The sequence below is a fragment of the Indicator indicator genome, chromosome 1 (genome assembly GCF_027791375.1).
Source record: "Indicator indicator isolate 239-I01 chromosome 1, UM_Iind_1.1, whole genome shotgun sequence".
In the NCBI taxonomy this organism is placed as follows: Eukaryota; Metazoa; Chordata; class Aves; order Piciformes; family Indicatoridae; genus Indicator; species Indicator indicator.
In genome coordinates this window covers 29112837-29132395 of record NC_072010.1, presented here as the reverse complement: position 1 = coordinate 29132395, position 19559 = coordinate 29112837, and the positions used below count along the sequence as shown (strand labels likewise).

Below are 19559 nucleotides of genomic sequence, written 5' to 3'. Positions count from 1 at the left end.
CATGCTTGCGTGCAAAGCCTGGGCCCTTTTAACTCGAGACAAGGAGAGGAATTAACCTGCCTCCTCCCACCCTTCTGCCTGCCTGAGACTCACATATGAGCAAGATGCTTTCTGCTTTGCCACTTCTTCTCTTGTTGTGACCCTCAAATGCTTTTTCACTGAAAAACAACACACTTGCTGATGGCATCTTAGTAGAGAAAATAAAATCCAAAATTTCAGTGTTATCTGATTTCCCATCTTTGTATACCACTGTATATTTCCACCACCTACTCGTTTGTTTTCTTCACAAGTGCACTTAGAGAAAATACAGTCTTTAAAAGAATATTTAGTCAGAGAAAGGTTGTAACCAAACAGTTAATTTGCTTGAAAAGTGAGAGAAGGGAGGAGGAAATGAAATGGGAACATTTCTTTCCTGTGAACTTAGGGTACCAAAAATATTTATGACAAAACTATAGCAAGAGATGTAAAATAGTTGAATAACTGTTCCTGAGCTACTGCCCTGAGAATAGCATGAAAGTCAAAGATGTGATTCATTAGACATGTTCTGTATTAAGAAAGAAAGAAAGAAAGAAAGAAAGAAAGAAAGAAAGAAAGAAAGAAAGAAAGAAAGAGAGAAAGAAAGAGAGAAAGAAAGAGAGAAAGAAAGAAAGAAAGAAAGAAAGAAAGAAAGAAAGAAAGAGAGAAAGAAAGAGAGAAAGAAAGAGAGAAAGAGAGAAAGAAAGAAAGAGAGAAAGAGAGAAAGAGAGAAAGAAAGAAAGAGAGAAAGAGAGAAAGAAAGAGAGAAATAGAGAAAGAAAGAGAGAAAGAAAGAAAGAAAGAGAGAAAGAGAGAAAGAAAGAGAGAAAGAAAGAAAGAGAGAAAGAAAGAAAGAGAGAAAGAAAGAGAAAGAAAGAGAAAGAAAGAGAAAGAAAGAAGGAAAGAGAAAGAAAGAAGGAAAGAGAAAGAAAGAAGGAAAGAGAAAGAAAGAAAGAAAGAAAGAAAGAAAGAAAGAAAGAAAGAAAGAAAGAAAGAAAGAAAGAAAGAAAGAAAGAAAGAAAGAAAGAAAGAAGAAAGAAAGAAAGAAAGAAAGAAAGAAAGAAAGAAAGAAAGAAAGAAAGAAAGAAAGAAAGAAAGAAAGAAAGAAAGAAAGAAAAGAAAGGAAGGAAGAAAGGAAGGAAGAAAGAAAGAAAGAAAAAGTTACAGGAAAAGATTAATTAACTTTTCCCAGGGCAAAATAACTACATGTCCCATGTAAATGATCATACATATCAACATTTAGGGTCTGATTGTTAGTAACTGAGTCGTACTGGGAGAACACGCAGAATGCAGACACCTAAGACCAAAACTGGGATTTGAAAATCTCCACCACACTGTCCAATCCATCCAAACACTCAGTACTGGGAAAAAGAAGAAGCATGGCACACTGGCGAGTGGCTGGGGCACCAAGCTTAGGGTCTATCTCAAAAGCCAGTCCTCTTAGGCACATTCCTCCAACTCTTTTACTGGACTTGGCTCATAGTGCTCAGAACAGCAGCAGTCATAAGCCAGCACCTCACTCTGCCGGGAGCTCTGCAGACAGATGGCCCTGGTGAATGCAAGGAAAGCTCGTAACTGTGTTATGCAGAAGTGTAGAATCACAGAATTAACCAGGTTGGAAAAGACCTTTGAGATCATCAAGTCCAACCTATCACCCAACACCATCTCATTAACTAAACCATGGCACTTAAGTGCCTCATCCAGGCTTATTTTAAACACTTCCAGGGACGGTGACTCCAACACCTCCCTGGGAAGCCCATTCCAATGGCCAGTCACTCCTGTGAAAAATTTCTTCCTAACATCCAGCCTAAACCTCCCCTGGTGCAGCTTCAGACTGTCCTCTTGTCCTGTCACTGGTTGCCTGGGAGAAGAGACCAACCCCCACCTGGCTACAACTTCCCTTCAGGTAGTTGTAGAGAGCAGTAAGGTCTCCCCTGAGCCTCCTCTTCTCCAGGCTAAACAACCCCAGCTCCCTCAAGTGCTCCTCATAGGGCTTGTGCTCCAGACCCCTCACCAGCCTTGCTGCCCTTACAGAATCACAGAACCAGATGCAGATGCTGTCCTCCATCTCATACGCCCCTCCAGAGAGTCAGCTGAAATTTACCAACAGCATAGGAGCCCAAGTTTCAGGACTAGCACTTAACGTTTGTTTGTCTTGACTATATGTAGCTATTCTGACTTCCTTATAGGCATCTACACCGGTTCCACAGCAGTTTACAGCTGAAGATTCAGGCATATATAGTTAGGAAACTTTAACATATTCACCAGTTCATTTCAAGTTATTAAATAAAGTTAAAACCAAGTCCTTGGACACCTCCATACACTGTGAAAAGTCCTTTACTCCACTAATTTTCCAGTTCATATTATGTTCACAGAAATAAGAGAAAGGCCAGCTGGAGAGAAGATACGGATATTGTCCAGGGCAGTTGCCTGCCCCTACGCAGGATTCAGCTCTCACTAACTCACTTTCATCAGATAAATTTCTGGTTGTCCTGTGCATCCAAAGAGCACCCCCCCAGCAATCTCTGCCAGTACTCCATAATCTTTCCTGTTACAGGGTTCCTCCCTAGTGACTAATCTAATTCTTCCTTGATTCAGTAAGCCTATTATTTCTTGTCCTAGGCACCATGTACATAAACGATATTGAAAAGATGAAAGGAATAAATTGTTCCCTTTGTGTTTGGAGACTCACATTTCCTTTGTGTATTCTGTAAGCAAACTACTCAAACACCTTCAATCTTTGTCTTCTATTTCTCATTCTTATGGACTTATGTTCTCCTGTTTTCTGGTTTTCTGTTAAATCTCATTGCTCTTCTCTGAACTTTTATTTTCCTAACAAGTATGGCATATAAAAATAGACCTGATACTTCAGCTGATGCCTCTCCAGAGCTGAACAGAAAGAGGTATTTTATGTCACATGGATGATGTAGTCTTTATACAGCTCCATTTTCCTGTTGATTTTGAAGCATCACTATGTTGTCAGAATGGTTCACAAAATGGATGCCAGCCAACTACTGGACTCTTTTTTTTTTTTTTTTTTCTTTCTGCCAAGCTGACCTTTAATCCCTCACTTTCATGTTTGCAAGGTTGGTCAGTTCTGCCCAGTTTCTCAAGATGATTTTGAATCCTAATCCCAGCGTTCAACACGCCTGCAACCTCATCTGCTTCAATACATAACAAAGCAGTGTTTCCTTTTTCCCTGCTGTATATTCTGCCTGAGACACAAGCAGTCACAAAATCTCTCTTGTGCATATGTATCCTGCAATCCAACAATCATGTCTAGACTCTTAATAATTTTTTTCTCTACCCCTCAGAAGGTAAAAAAAGAAAAAGGAAGAAAAAAAGACCAAAAGTTATTTACTTGTTTGGTTTTGGGGACTGATTGTTTATTTCAAAAAAGAAACAAACACAATATTTTTGCTGTAAGCACTAGCAAGAAAATACGGAACACTGAAACAGTTCCAGAAACAGCTGACCATCTTCCCCACAAGGACATGTACAGGCACCTACAGCATGTTTGAAAAGTGTGTGTGCTGTGAAAGTAATCTCTACATAGACAAAGAGATTTTACAGTTCAAAAGTTGATTTCTAACTATATTTAAGACAATGCTGTCAATATTTGCTACGGAGAGCTCAAACATAATACTGATAGCGAGATCTGCCCAGGGCTGTAAGCACAATTCTTTTCCTCTGACTCATTTTCTTTTTTACATTAGGAGAAGACAGATTTGAACCCGTGTTAGAAACAGCTGTATACTTAAATAGGTGATTATTTGACCGTTCTTAGCATGGTAATTCCTCTTTTTTTCACTTTTAGATTAGACTACAGAACTGTGATCTGCTTACTTCAGAGTCCTGCAGTTGAGCAACGCAGCACCCTGGGACCAGGTTCAGTGCATCAAAGCCATTGATTCCTACTGTTTTGACTCTAAAAAGTCTTAAGGGATAAATTTGACATTCACAGCAAAAAAAGTGACTGAAACTTTGGCAAAGATGTTGAAATTAAAAAAAAAAAAAAAGAAAAAACGGGGGGATGTTCAGCAAAGAGGGAAATTAAAAACAACACAAAATATTAATACAAATTTACATTCAAATTCAAGCTATTACAAACCTTAGTTCAAGTCCTTCTGTCATCAGAGAAGGTTATTTATATGCTAGCAAATAGAAGCTCTGCATTTTAAAGCCATTTTTCCACCTTTACCATTCAAACTTTGGCTCCATTCTAAGCAACCAGCAAGCTTGAGTTATACAATAAATTCACTCCAATCAGCCATGCTGGACTCCCACCAGTGCAAGTTCTACTCTCAGTCACACTACAGTAAATACCACCCAGACTCACACTGGCACAAATTCTTCACTCTGCCAGACAGAAGAGACCAACAACCGTACAACTGTCATGGGGTCCTGCAAGGTATCCCCAAGAAAATGATATGCTAACTTAGACCAGGAATTGCTCTGCTTTCTCATGGGGGATGAGAAAAACCCCCCATGACTTGGAGGAGGCTGTCCCAAACAGGAGTAACTGTAAACATATTAATAACAAAAACTCATAGAAAGCATCTTGTGCAAAGAAAGGGGTGAAAAAGAGTCGACATGGAGAAAAGAAAAACTCCAGGAGAGCAGTGGGGACAACAGAACAAGTTTAGCAATGGAAATGTGCATCAAAAGGATGCAATACCTGAAAGGAAGTGAAAAATCTTTCAAAGAAACCTTTCAGAAAGTTATAGTCAGTGAAACACTGAAGCATTTTTAACCAAGGAGACACACTTGAATCCTAAATTCAAAGCACTTTCATAAAGGCATGACTGGTTAGGATTCTGTGTAAAAACACAACTTTTAATCACAGAGCTCCTTATGCCATCGCTACTTTTATTTAGACAAAGAAATTAGTATTTGGCAGTTCTAAAAATCCTTTTGCTTCATGTGCTCTTGAAAGAATAAAGTTAGTGAGAAGTATGAAATTTGGTGCCTGGCAAACAGCCCATAAAAGAGAAAGTCTTTTAGACTCTGAAAATTACAACTTGGTAAGTTTCACCAGTTGCTGTGTGCAAAGGAGCCAGTTCAATTCGAGAGCCACAGATTCTTTCCATGACTAGAAGTACCTGGTGACCTGAAAAATCCATAGTCTGCGCAACCCAACATTGGGATGGGTTGCAATTGTTTTGTGAGCTGAAGGAATGACTTCACTTACAGCCTCGAAGCTCTTTATGAAATGAGCCAGTCTCTCCTGTCACTGGTAAAGAGGAATGTTTACTCTTTTATTAAGAATACAATGCTTCAGATGTACTGTTCTTCATCTCCTCCATTCATGAGCAACGACCACTTGTCCCCTTGCTCCTCAACAAAACCATTACGTCTCAGCAGCTTGTCAGAAGCCAAGGAAGAGAGAGACACTTGACTAATCTGATCCCAAGGAGTCGGTCTGTTTGAATCCCTCCTCCTGTCATCCATTCCTATATGAACGCTGATTTGGGAAGGAGTAAGTGGCTTCATGCAGCCTTGAGCTCGTGCTTCATAACTTTCTGTGTCTGGCTTCTTATAACTAAGAAGAAAAAATAGAAAAGATGTTTAATACCAAGAGGTCAATACGTAGAAGCCTCTTCAGCATTAGAACAGATCAGAAACTTCCAATAACCTAAATGTTACCCACACTCCACGTGGCACAAAGACATTTCAATAGTAAAAGTGAGGGACTCTCAAAGTGATGGTCTTTTAAAAAAATAATTATTTTGCTAAATTATGACAGGGTTTGCACCAGACAGTTGCAGGGGAATGGATCTGATGACCCAAAAATCACTTTCTGATTCAATAGATTCTAGGTCAGAAAAAGCCCAGTGATGGCAAGTATGGATGGTCATCTTCACCTACACGTTTTATTGCATCCTTTGGAATCTGAAGTTCTGTTCAGCTGATGTGAAGCTTCAAGAAATAATATTGTTCTACAGGGTATACTGTAATACATCTTCCATAAGTCTGAAGCCAAGTAAGTTTTGGGGTGCTCTCAATATCTAACCACAATGGTGTTGTCGGATACTTAATGTAATCAGCAGAAGATTAAAATAACTGAAGAATAGAGGAATCTCTTTATAGAAATTTCTCATCCTTTGGATAACTATGCACAGAAACCTTTTAGGATGAAAATCCTGTATTGGTAGTGTTGATTCATGAGTGCTTAAGCAGTTTTTATTCCAGATTGTGGTATCACTGAGCATTTACAGGATCAGAAAAATGATGCAGCAAGAGATTTTCTATATTAGTTTATACTGTACTGTATTACATTGTACAATGCAGAAGACTAGCTACAGTAGAAATACATGACTGTTTGAACTCATTTCAGACACCATAAACAGTCTTTTTTTGGAAAGTTGTTTGCTCACAATACTTTTAAAAATAGGTCCAACTGTAACTAAAAAGAGCATCTGAAAGAAAAGTAGCATTAAAAAATTAACAGACTTTGAAAAAAATCTTGGTTTAGTTCAGAAATTGGTTTGCTTCTAAAAATAGAGCAAGAGAATTTATTAGTAAGAAAGGTGCAAAAGAATAGCAACACTGCTTCTCTGTTTCTCTCTGGTTACATTAAATATATATAAAATAAAAACAATAAAAAGAGGTGTAGATCTTTAAAAAAAAACATCTACTACTACATTGTAACAATGGAGAATTACCTTTTCAATGATTTGTCCATTTGATATTCCCAGCAAAACCAGTATTGAGCATTACCTCACTTGGTATTAAACCAAATCTCCCCACACAGGTGTGCTAGTAGCAGCCAATTACACTTTTAGCTGCCAGTTAAAGAATGCTTAGTACTGCCTAGCCCAGGTGTGCTCATCATCGTGACACCTGTCTCTTCTGGAGCCAAGGATTAGACAGAACAACCCCAAGCCAAAGGGCTCTCAGGTACTTCTACATACAGAAAGCTCAAAATAACGTTTCGCTTGATCCCCAGCAGCAGTGCTGCCTATGGTTCACCAACTGCTAGCATAAGCCAACTTGCCATTTCAGCTGCAGGGAAGACAGCACGACAGACACAGAAGAAGCTGCCATTGCAGCTGATCCCATCCAGGGCTGAAGCACAAGGCCAACAGGCATGAACACACCTAGCAAAAAAAAAAATACAGGGACATGAGCCAGAGCCACCTGTCCCCACACAGACAATTTCTATCCCTGCCTATCATAGAACAGACCAGCAGTTCCACAACATGAGTTGCTGAGAACTCCATCAACACATCTGATACATATTTATTCACTTATTTCTAAATAGGTCCCTTCCGTTGACCTCTTTGGATTCAGCTCTAAGACTGTGGTCACAAGGTGAGACTATTTGTCTCTTCCAACTATTCTGCACGTACGAAACAAAGCAAAAGTAACAAAAAGATAAGGCAGTTGTCCAGGTAAAGCAGGAAGAATTTACTCATAAAGACAAAGAGAATTTTTAAAGTAAGCTTTAAGGAGAAATTTGGAGCATGAGAAGATGTCTGACAGAAGCAGAGAGAATACAAGTTGTAGGAAAGAAAATGTGATCCATGGTGAATAGAAGAAGCATTCAGAATGTGGTGGTATTTCTGATTAGAGTTGGATTTGAATATACAGAAACTAATCCCAAAGTACTGCTACGTGAAATAAGAGCATGGTTTTAATTTTGTCATATAAGAACCCAGGGTACAAATATTTTTAATACAACATTAAAAAAAAAAATACATTTTTTGTCCTCCACAGTTTAAATGCCCTAAGAATCTCCCTTTGATTTCTTGAGCAGGAAATCCTGTGAGAGGCAAAACAAAGCTCAACTGTGCTGCTGTCTTCAACAAGCTGAGCTCTGGCAGTCACATACCTGCTGCTATGGGTATTCCAAGCAGATTATAAATTAAGGCGAGAATCAGATTTATTCGTATTCTCCGAACAGTTCTCTTTGATAAGTGAATACTGGCAACTACATCCAGCAAGTCATTCTGCAAGACAGAACAGCATTGAAAGTTTTCCACATTCAGTCTTCAGAAGAGGATTGCCAGTGATAAAAGAGGACATGTCAAAACTGTAGTGCTCACTCGGATAAGAACAACATCTGCTGCTTCAATGGCAACGTCAGTGCCTGTTCCAATTGCAATTCCAACATCGGCCCTGGCTAGTGCAGGGGAGTCATTGATCCCATCACCAACCATCGCAACCTTCCTCCTCCCACTTTGGAGCTCCTGGACCTTTGCAACTTTGTGAGAAGGAAGAACCTCAGCAAAGACTTTTTTGATCCCAACCTGCGTAGAAAGAAAGAAACACACCCAGTTGGTGACGCGTGACGAGCTGAAAGGAAGAGCCATTTGCTGTTCTGGGTGAAGGAGAAACAAAGGAAGAGTTAACCAAACTGATTCTGGCAGAGGCAACATTTGCAAGCTACACAGAAAGCTGAAGAGCAACATGCCTTTGACATAAGAAAGGGAGTGATTATAGGCCCCTCCATCTTTACAGCAGAGGTTCTGGTAAACCATGCTCTGCCCTTAGCACCATACCCTGCAGGGCTTCTAAAGCTCTACAGACCTGGCAATAGAGATTTGATGGTTAAAAGAGGCAGTTTTAGCTAATCGTGCTGCTCAGTGCACTAATAAAGGTTTCAGTGAAATGTAACACAGGAACCACATATGATCAAGCTAGGGGAAACAAATGCCAAGTATGTGCAAGCTTCAGGGAAACTATGAAAATAAAGCAGATGGCTGGCTAAACACTTATACCCATCCACATCTCAGCAATACGAAGTTGCTACCAATGGCTTTAGCACTGTAGTTGAAAAACAAGTGAGTGTGCTAAAGAGGGCTGAGATAATACCCCTGGTTTGGCTGCCTCACCAGGCATAGATCAGCTTTTTCACTACACATGACAGAAATTCTCTTTTAATCTCTCAAAGAGTAACATTTAAAAACATTTTTAGGACTGTCCTACCATTTTTCCATTGGAAAGGAATTAAGTGCCAAAAATTCAATAAAAATACAGGCTGGCACAGACTAAGCTTGTTTGAAAACTTCAGCTGAGTGCCTGGAACTTTAAATCAAAGCTTGGTTCTGTCTGAAAGGCTTCTCTTAACAAGGAGAGATGGGGTCGGGAAGTGCTTTACCATAATTGAACACAAAAAGTGGAAGTGTGAATCAAAAGAGAAGGATTAAACCATTGCACTAAGATAAAACAGACCTCACAACATAGGAGAACGTGCATACCACAGTGCTGGCTGGGTTAGCTGTGTGGTGGGATACCTGAGGAAAGCAAGGTCCACACAGTAGATTAGAAGTAGGCCAGTGAAAAGGAAAGGGGAAAATGAAGATAATGAAGATGAAGAAGGTGGAAATATAGCAGGCTGTAGTAAGATTTTTCGCTTTACCTTTCGAGCAGCATTTGTAGTTTGAGATCGAGGAAATCTCATATCACAGTATCACAGTCTATCAGAGGTTGGAAGGGACCTCAAGAGATCATCAGGTCCAATCCCCCTGCCAGAGCAGGATCACTTAGGGTGGTCTGCACAGGAATGCATCCAGGTGGGTTTTGAAACTCTCCAGAGAAGGAGACTCCACAAATCTCCTGGGCAGCCTGTTCCAGTGCTCTGTCACCCTCACTGTAAAGAAGTTTCTCCTCATGTTGAGGTGAAATCTTCTATATTCTAGTTTGAACCCATTGTTTCTTGTCACTGTGAACCACTGAAAAGAGCCTGGCCCCCTCCACTTGACACCCACCCCTCAGATATTTACAGATATTGATTAGATCCCCACTCAGTCTTTTCTTCTCCAGACTAAACAGCCCCAGGGATCTCAGTCTCTCTTCATAGGGGAGATGCTCAAGTCCCCTAATCATCCTCAAGGCTCTCAGTTGGATTCTCTCCAGCAGTTCTCTGTCTCTTTTGAACTGGGGAGCCCAAAACTGGACACCGTATTCCAGGTGTGGTCTCACCAGGACAGAGTAGAGAGGTAGAAGAACATCCCTAGACCTGCTGGACACACCTTTCTTGATGCATCCCAGGATCCCATTGGCTCTCTTGCCCACAAGAGCACATTGCTGTTCCATGGAGAATTTGCTGTCCACCAGCACCCCAAGGTCTTTCTCCATGGAGCTGCTTTCCAGCAGGGCAGCCCCTAACCTGTACTGGTGCCTGTTGTTATTTCTCCCCAGATGCAGGACCCTGCACTTGTCCTTATCAAACGTCATGAGGTTTGCCTGCACCCAGCTCTCCAGCCTGTCCAGGTCACGTTGGATGGCTGCACAGCCTGACAGGTGTCAGCCAACCCCCCCAGTTTTCTATCATCAGTGAACTTGCTGAGGGTACTCTCAATGCCCTCATCCAGGTTGTTGATAAAGATATTGAACAAAACTGGACCCAGTACCTGGGGGACACCACTTGCCACAGGCCTCCAAGTTGACTCTGTGCCACTGATGACAACCCTCTGAACTCTGTTGTGGAGCCAGTTTTCAATCCACCTCACTGACCAACCCATCTATGCCACATCTCCTGAGCTTTCCTATGAGGATGTTAAGGGAGACAGTATCAAAAGCTTTACTGAAGTCAAGGTATATGATATCCACTGCTCTGCCCTCATCTACCCACTTGGTCATAACTTCATAGAAGGCTATCAGATTAGTTAGGATCTCCACTTGGTAAATCCATGTTGGCTACTCCTGATAATCTTCTTGTCTTCCATGTGGATGGAGGTGAGGCTGACTCCTCTATAGTTGCCTGGGTCCTCCTTCTTGCCTTTTTTGAGACTGAAGTGACATTTGCTTTCTTCCAGTCATCAGGCACCTCTCCTGTTCTCCAGGACTTTTCAAAGATGATGGAGAGAGGTTCAGCAACAGTATCAGCCAGCTCTCTCAGCACTTGTGGATGCATCCCATCAGGGCCCATGGATTTGTGTGTTTTGAGATGGTATAAGACCAAACCTCTTTTATAAACCAAACCTCTTTTAGACCACAATGCTTTTCCATAATTCTTATTGTTATTACCATGTCACTCTTAAAGATAACGACAAATTCCCACTTCTCTTGGTGGGAACAGGACTGGACCTTAAAGGAATTTTCCTTTGTCACTAACCAAACATGATTGCCCTTCACTGAAGGGAAGTAGGAAGCTTCAGTTCGGCAACAGACTAATTACTGCAAGAAACTATCTCTGGAGCAATTCTGACTGCTTGTTTTCAGTGGGATCTTAATGCTGCCCCTGGCCTTTACTATGCCATAGGACCTGACCTGACCTGATTTTCAGTCCAATTCAAGAAAAGTTATTCTTCATTTAACACATCCATGGAAACTCTGAGTTCCTGCTCTGAATTCACTGGAGTAAGCAGAGAATCACACAGAATCACAGAAGACTTTTGGGATCATCAAGTCCAACCATTAACCCTACTCTACAAAGTTAATTCCTAAACCAGATTCCTAAACACAACATTTAAACGACCTTTAAACACATCCAGGGATGGTGACTCAACCACATCCCTGGGCAGGCTATTCTGACTACCCTTTCTGTGAAAAATTTTTTCCTAAAGTCCAGTCTAAACCTACCCTGTTGCAGTTTGAGTCCATTCCTTCTTATTCTATCACTAATTATGTATGAGACCAGCACCAACCTCTCTACATCCTTTCAGGTAGTTGTAGAGAGTGATGAGGTCTCCCCTTAGCCTCCTCTTCTTCAAGCCAAACAGCCCCAGCTCCTTCAGTCGCTCTGCATAAGATTTATTCTCCAGGAACCTCACCATGTATTGGTTTGAAACACCAAGCAGCAGATACCTGCGTAGCGATGGCTTTTGCAGTTTTTCTGTTGTCCCCCGTGATCAGCACCACGTCTATTCCCATGTTTTTCAGGGTGTGCACAGCCAGGGCTGCCTCCTGCTTGACAGTGTCTGCTATTGCAATCATTCCACACAACACACCTGTGCAAAGAAACATCCTCCATTAGGGAGAGCTATGGGAGGCAAAGTGGCAGAGGAGAGCAGGACTTTCCCTCCAGCACACCGTGGCAGTTTGTGAAATAAGGCAGTCTGGGCAACATTGACACTCATAAGCCTAAACAACTGTCTACCTTTTTCTAAGTTGTAGTCTTTCTTACACACACAAACATACTTTTCTCATTTATGTCTCAGATTGAACAACAAACACTTTTGATATTTAGGGCCCAGGAGAAAGGCGAGAAGAGGAAGGTAACTTTTAAACATGCCTGACTCCTTGGGTTTATGATATAGAGAAATACAATAGTGGGCCAGAGAAAGTTTTTGTATTTGTTCCCAGGTCAGATGTTGAAGCCACTCCTTTAGGAAGAAGCATATAGGGTATCTGGTTTTATGTTCCCTAATTTTTCAGGGCTGGATCTCTGTTACTTTCGTATAGAAGCATTGCATATGTCTTCCAATATATTGACTCAAAGGTGCATCCATGCCTCCTTCAAGCAATTTACAAAAATCTCACATTGCTTTGTCACTGCAAAGGTTTGTCATTCAAAAGCAAGGACTTCAGTAGGTTTTGCACCCTCTGTTTGCTGTCACTAGCAGAGGTAGGACATACCAGCTGTACATGAGGGGCCTTAATTCCATGTTAAGAGCACTTGACTTTGCTGGACTGCTGATGGAGTCCAAGCTGAAACACACAAGTGCCTCTCAAACTTGCTCTCAGGAGCACCAAGAATATTTTATTCAGTAATCAAATCAGAGGCCCCATTTCAAGATTACACTGATAAAACTATCACTGTTAGAGCAGCTTCACATATAAAGGTATTCTCTGGGATCTCTTTCTGCATAGCACAGAATAGAATCCCTCTGGCAAAACTCATTTAGATTAATCTACTACACTTGAATGGTCTAACGAATGATCATATTTATTCATGATGTATTTTTAAGTCAGTGATGTAATAGGTTTGCCTGTGATGCTAAAGCAATGTGAAGTCAGGATGGAACACGGCACTGAACTGGCACTGCTATTCTGAACAACAGCCCTAGACAACAGGAGGTTCAGAAATTAATACTTAAATTAAAAGCTATCCAATAAAATCTTAAAAACACTCTTCTGCAGTGAAAGCTTCTTTCAAGAACACCTCGATACTTTGTGTCTCAGGTTAGGCAGACAGAAAGCTATTTTACACCCCCCCCCCCCCCCGCCCCGGCCAAAGGAGTAATATAAAAACACTCCACACACACAATTGGAAAGTTACATGGAAATACTATTCACAACTATATACAACAATACAAAATACAAAAATTTATACTCGGCCTCAGCTCAGTTCTCCATCCTGGCCTTCCCAAAACCTCAATAGGCCAGAACCTTCCCAAAACCTTCCCCACAACCAGGCCAAACACCTCCCCTACCCACTCTGCTTCCCACACCCCCCACAACCTAGTCCCAAATGGTGTAGCAAAAGCTAACCAGGCTGCTGAAGGGAGAAAGCCTCCCCCGGAATACCAGAGAGATAACAGCTCGGTGCACACCGGGAGCAGAGAGGGAGGAAAAGGGGGAGAACAGACTGTGAACCCCTTTATATAGGGAAGATGCAGCATGATGGGAATGAAATAATAAAGATTACATTTTCTGGGGTTCCTCACCCCAGACTATGTAATCCTTCTGGAGGACCTTAAGAACTTCTATGGTTCTTAAGCCCATAACACTTTGCAGTTCACAAGCAGTTCTGCAATAAAAGACTAGAAGTTTCTTGACATTAAGCCACTGACCAATTGTTCCAGAGTTTGCTTTTATCAGTTTCATGATTTTTATCAGTTTCATCCACTGATATTTATCAAGCCACCCCAACAAACATCAGTTACCATCTATAGCCACTAGTATGGCAGTCTGTCCTTTCATTTCATGGTCTGTCATGGCATCATTTACGTCATTTGCAATCTGCAAGCCATTGCGTCGCATCCACTCACGGTTGCCAATTAGCACCGAGTATGTGTGAGAAGCTGATGGACCTTTGTGTACAAACAAAAAGAAAAATGAGCAACTCAAAAATACTGAACACAAGCCAGAGATGTTTCCAGATGATAATGTCAGGGTGCATTAGCTATGAAAGGAGATTCTGAAGAGGTTTACTAATTGATTTCTTTTCATGTGTGTTCTGGACTGGCAATGGTCACACCCAAGCCACAAACACAATTAGTGCTGCTGTCATGGGCAAACACAAATGCATAGGTACTACTTGAAGACAGCCTCATTAACTTTTCTTCTTTAAGACTCAATTTGTCCTGTTAAAACACAGAACTGTGTAATGAACTTAATGGAAGTATTTGCCTGTATTTGTGTTTTTTCTGAATCATTTCGGTATGCACACTTCATAAATGCCATGCTGCTTTGTTCTCACAGCTAATGACTTCTTACAAATATAAAGGCTATTTCTGGCAAGAAAAAAAAAGTAGTTTTGTTCTAACAATGAAACAGTATGTAATGCATCATTATAAATTCAATCTCACTTCAAAAGAGCTGTATGAAACAGGTGAGAAAACATTACATTAACACCATACACAAATAGTAGAGTTCTGATGATTAAAGTTCTTACTTAACTTTTGTAATAGTTTTCTCAAAAAGGTCAGGAGAGCCACAGCCTTCTGAAGAGAACTGATGAGCTTCACAAGGAACACTTTAAATTCTTGTTCTCTCTCTCCTACATTACAAAAGAGCAAAGTGGCTTCTACAGAGCCTGAAAAAAACCCACAAATGTATTGGCCTAATCAAAAACATCAGGCACTGAAACTCAGCTTGAAGATAAAAAACATGCTTTATTGTGCCTCTGCTGATAGTTTTTTTTAATTAAGTGCCTTGAGAGACATATGAAGAGAAAACAAAAGGTCCAAGTTAATATGAGACAAAGGGTAGGATATAAATAGTTGCAGTAAGGTAATGTATGTTAAATGTAACTGCTCTAAGTGAGAAGATCATGCTAGCTGGCAAACTTTGCTCTCTGCTAGACCATTCTTTAATTCAAAAGGAACACTGCTGAGAATGCCTTGCCTATGGACATTTTGAGTACCCATCAGAGAACCACAGAATCACACCGAATTAACCAGGTTGGAAAAGACTTTCAAGATCATCAAGTCCAACCTATCACACAACACCATCTAATCAACTAAACCATAGCACTAAGTGCCTCCTCCAGTCTTATTTTAAACACTGCCAGGGACGGTGACTCCACCACCTCACTGGGCAGCCCATTCCAATGGCAAATGACTCTTTCTGTGAGTGTGGCATCTAAATTCTCATGTGGGTTTCTTAATTGCAGAGAGATGAAGAGCAGGAGAAACAGAGAGCTTCAATTTTTATTCAGGAGCATTTTTATCCCTCGTGTTTTTTGACTCCTTCTGCCGCAAGCCCATGTGTGTGTTGTTCCTGGTGCTGACAGGACTGTTTTACAGTGGTCAGCACTGTTGGTTCATTAGCTCTTGCACCGTGACTGGTGGTCACATTGGGGCAGACTTACCATGTGCCTCCGGGAGCTCCATCAGTGCATCACCTCCCAGAAGAGCACTGCTGTCCCTGCTCCTCTTAGCATGCAGCTTATCGAGACCCTCCTCGGCCATGCCCAAGACAGCCTCAACACCTCCGACTTTGCAGCTGATGCCACAGCCTGGAACTGCCTGGAAGTCAGTGCAGTATCCCAGGCTTTGACTGCCAAGCTCCTGTGGATGTACCCAGAGTTTGTAGTCAGTCCGTGCTGCTTATGTGGGTTACAAATATTAGATAACCACTGCCAAAACCAGGCCTCTTTCCTCCTCTTAACAATGAATGACCAACTGAAAAGCAACATGGAGTATCAGTAGCACAGAACTAAAACTCAAGGATTTTATGCATGTGCTGTTGTTTAGACTTCCAGAAAGGGGCATCCACACAGGTCACATCCTGGTCATAGGCCTAGCACCAGCAAACCATAAAGGACAGCTTTTCTTGGGAGGAAAAAGGAGGAAGCAGTTACGTTGGTGGTTCATGACCTCAGTTCAAGGCTAGGAACTAAAGAGAAATACTATAACAATAAGCCACACAGCTCCTGAATAGATGTAATTTCTAATAAACCCCACAGACAACTGGCTTGGGTGGGGGGCAAAGTCTTTTATGTATAGGTAAAAGTAGAATGAAAAACTGTATTTAATTAATTAATTGTTCTATCTAGATGATAAGGAAACTGAATCTGTCTGTTGAGTTAGAGAGAGAAGCCAGCCTTTTCAAGATGAAAAAAGAGATTACTAGGACCCAATGACTAAAAAAATAAATGGAGAAAATATTGACTTATAAACAAGTTATTATGGGTTGTCTTTAGAAGCCGGAATTACATGTACCTTTCAGTGACCTTACAACACAGGGATGGCAAGGCAGACAGTAAGAAAATTAGAAAACAGCATAGCTTTACAACTCATATAATTCATGATCCAGTAATAATTGGTGGATGGAATAACTACAGAAGCGTCAGGGTACTAAGACAAATCTGAAAACAGAAAATGTAAATATCAAGAGAGGCAACTCAGTTGTTATCCACACTCTCTTTTTCCATCTGAATTTACATGTTAACTTCTAAATTTTACCACTGAATGGTCTATCACTAATAAGTTTGATATATTCTTGACAATTTTTCCATAAACAAATGAATGTGCTGTTTTAGCAGAAAGAATTCCTATTTCAGTAACTATTTGTGCTTTCATTCTTCCTGAAACATTTGAGGAAGATGTTCCACACATCAATGACCTTTTTAAGGATTTGTAAAATTTGCTAAGATTTGAGTAATCTATTAATTCATTTGTGAAACTCACAAATGTCATAGTTTAAGATTCAAGATTTTAAAGCTTTTTGCCTAGTCTATTCAGATAAGCAAATGACCAACAGAAATTACTACAGACAGGTAACATGAAGTGTCATCACACATATTTGCTGCACAATGCTATTTAAGCATAAGCATTCCTCCTGCACATATTCCACAATGCTTATTTTCCCAGTTGCTCAGGAAAAAACTTTGTAAGATCTTGCTTGAGAACTCCACAGCATTACCAGAAAAGCAAAGCCTAGAATATGCTTTCTGCTGTTGTCCAGACTAAGATGCTTTTCAGCCTGTTACTTTTCAGGCAAGCCTGTCCCTCTGGAACTTGCTCATTGTACACAGCATTTGCACAGATGCCTTCAGGCCTTAGATGAAATAGGAGGGCTAAGTACCTCTTTGCAATATTTAGTGACTGCCAGACCTAAAGGATGCTCACTGCTGGCTTCTGCTGTGCCAACCACCGCCAGTACCTTCTTCAGAGAGAGCACATCTGTGTCTCCCAGCAAAAGCACCCTCATGACTTTAGGAATGCCACAGGTAATGGTCCCAGTTTTATCAAACATGACAGTCTTGATCTGCAAGAAATAAACCAGAGTTACTGCCTAAGCCCTGCAAACACAGGGATGCTCATGAGCTTGAGGCACAGAAACACAGGCAAGACCTTAATAGTAAGATGACTATATCTACACCAAGACAGAATAAACCTGTAAAACTAGAAGTTCATGTATGGAATTCAACCATCTGTACAGTAGCTCTTCTTACACTTTCATATTAATTCCCCATACAGTGATTCCTCTGAAGCTACAACATTGTCCTGTACTTATATCTGGATCTCAGATAACAGAGGCATTGAAGGACTTGCACTGCCTCTCACAGTATCACAGTACATTAAAGGTTGGAAGGGACTTCGAGAGATCATCGAGTCCAATCCCCCTGCCAAAGCAGGATCACTAAGGGTAGTCTGTACAGGAATGCATCCAGGTGGGTTTTGAAAGTCTCCAGAGAAGGAGTGTGTACTCATATGTATTCACATGCAGAATTCATGTAATGGCACCTGCAACACTTTTTCCACAAAGTATGAAGCAAAGAGGGCTTTTAGGAGTGCTACTCGAAACTGTTAACAATGCTGCTGAGGAAAGAGGACTCAAGAGGTTATGGGGTGATAGAGCAGGTGGATAGAGTACAAGAACCTGCAGCATGTTCCACAAACAACAACCTGACCTCATGCTAGCCTCACGCTATTCACTAAACTCAGTAATCACTTGTTAGCCAGCTCAACAGGTCCTGAGGGAATAGATGCAGCCACACATACACTGAAACCCAAAGGTCAAGTCAATTCTAATCCTGAAGATAAACACAGCACAAAGAAACACAGAAACAAAAAAAAAAGTCAAAGTAGGCACTATTTCCATTCCCAGCTACTCCATTCTACCAACCTTGCAGAATACAACAGGTCACCTAATTTTCCAAGCCTTAACCCTTTCCTCATTTAGGTTAGAATGGTAAAAAGTCCTGACACTAATTAGCAGACTTTCTGGTGGGCTTGTGTGTGTGTGTGTGTTTCATTTGTTTGGGTTGGTTGGTTTGTTTGCAGAGGCTTGGAAAAATTTCTGGTCTATGCTTTATAATGTCCAGTAAGAACAAGAATTATCAGTCTGATTAACTTACTCTTGCCATCCTTTTTCACTTAAAATGTTCTGTGTATGTCTAATCCAGCATATTATAACACAATTTAAATTCATGTGCTTTTCAACAGCTGTGGACATGTCAAGCCTTTTCCCCCTTCAATCTCATCCTCTACTTTTTATCACTTTTCTGCCTTTGAAGGGCTTTTTCTATCTCACTTCCATCTTTTCTATACACTAGAAGAACTTCAGGTCATTCTGGTTTTCTCCTACATCTTATGTTTAAAAAAAAACATTCTGCAGTCTTTCTCTGGGTCTGTAGAATTTCCTGGGAAATTCTATTTCATGTAGCAAGAGCCGGGTAAGCTACAAAAGTACAGAATGAACAATTAACCTTGTGTGCCATTTCCAGGGGTTTTCCGCCTTTGATGAGGATTCCATTCTGTGCAGCAACTCCTGTGCCCACCATTACAGCTGTAGGGGTAGCCAAGCCTAAAGAACAGGGGCACGCAATGCTCAGCACAGTGATTGAGGTTTGAAATGCAAACCTCAGTATTAGCTCAGCTTTCGAAACATGTTTGTTCTGATTCTGCAAAAAGAGGGAAGAGAGGGGAGAAAAATAAAAGCTTTATGATTGCTGATAGAAGATAGCATAGACGTACAATCGATTATAGTAATTTCAAACCCCACATTTACCTGGCAACCTTCAGTACAGCAAAGCAATCTGTTATTGTTACTGCAATCATAGAGAAAGGTCGATGTTATGAATTTTTTTATGGCAGTATTTTCTGGATTTTTTGCTGCTCAAGCACACATACACTTGAGACTGCTCTCATGCTCCTGGATGACAATATAACTTGCTGGCATTTCCATTATAGTCATTAGCAAAAGGACCCTATTTCCAGGTACACAGATCCCCACAGTTGCTGAGCATAGCAGATACATATCCTAAAGACAACAGAAGATCATCTTCTTTCTAAAGCCAAAACCGCTATCTGCCATCAGGAACAAGGACAGCTAAAGAAAAACCTCAGGCATGATGAGTGTCTCAGCTCCTTGAAATGCAGCTACAGCTCATATTTAAACTGTCAATAAGTTCAGTTTGCAGGAACTCTCCTACCCTGCAGAACTAGGAGCTAAATGCAAAAGTATATTTGTATTTGCTGATA

General features: G+C 40.9%; 1 protein-coding gene across 2 annotated transcripts in view; it reads right to left on the bottom strand.

Moving 5' to 3' along the window:
* Nucleotides 1-5292: 5292 nt before the first annotated feature.
* Nucleotides 5293-19559, bottom strand: part of ATP7B (ATPase copper transporting beta) — a 53534-nt gene continuing 39267 nt past the window's right edge. The window contains exons 12-21 of one of the 2 annotated variants that reach the window (XM_054388136.1): nt 18785-18979; nt 17158-17340; nt 15488-15638; nt 15408-15434; nt 13791-13937; nt 11770-11912; nt 8064-8267; nt 7850-7967; nt 7013-7115; nt 5293-5557 (exon numbers count right to left, since the gene is read on the bottom strand). In XM_054388136.1, coding sequence (XP_054244111.1) covers nt 5293-5557; nt 7013-7115; nt 7850-7967; nt 8064-8267; nt 11770-11912; nt 13791-13937; nt 15408-15434; nt 15488-15638; nt 17158-17340; nt 18785-18979 — 1536 coding nt within the window. The other variant, XM_054388144.1, reaches the window with a different exon arrangement.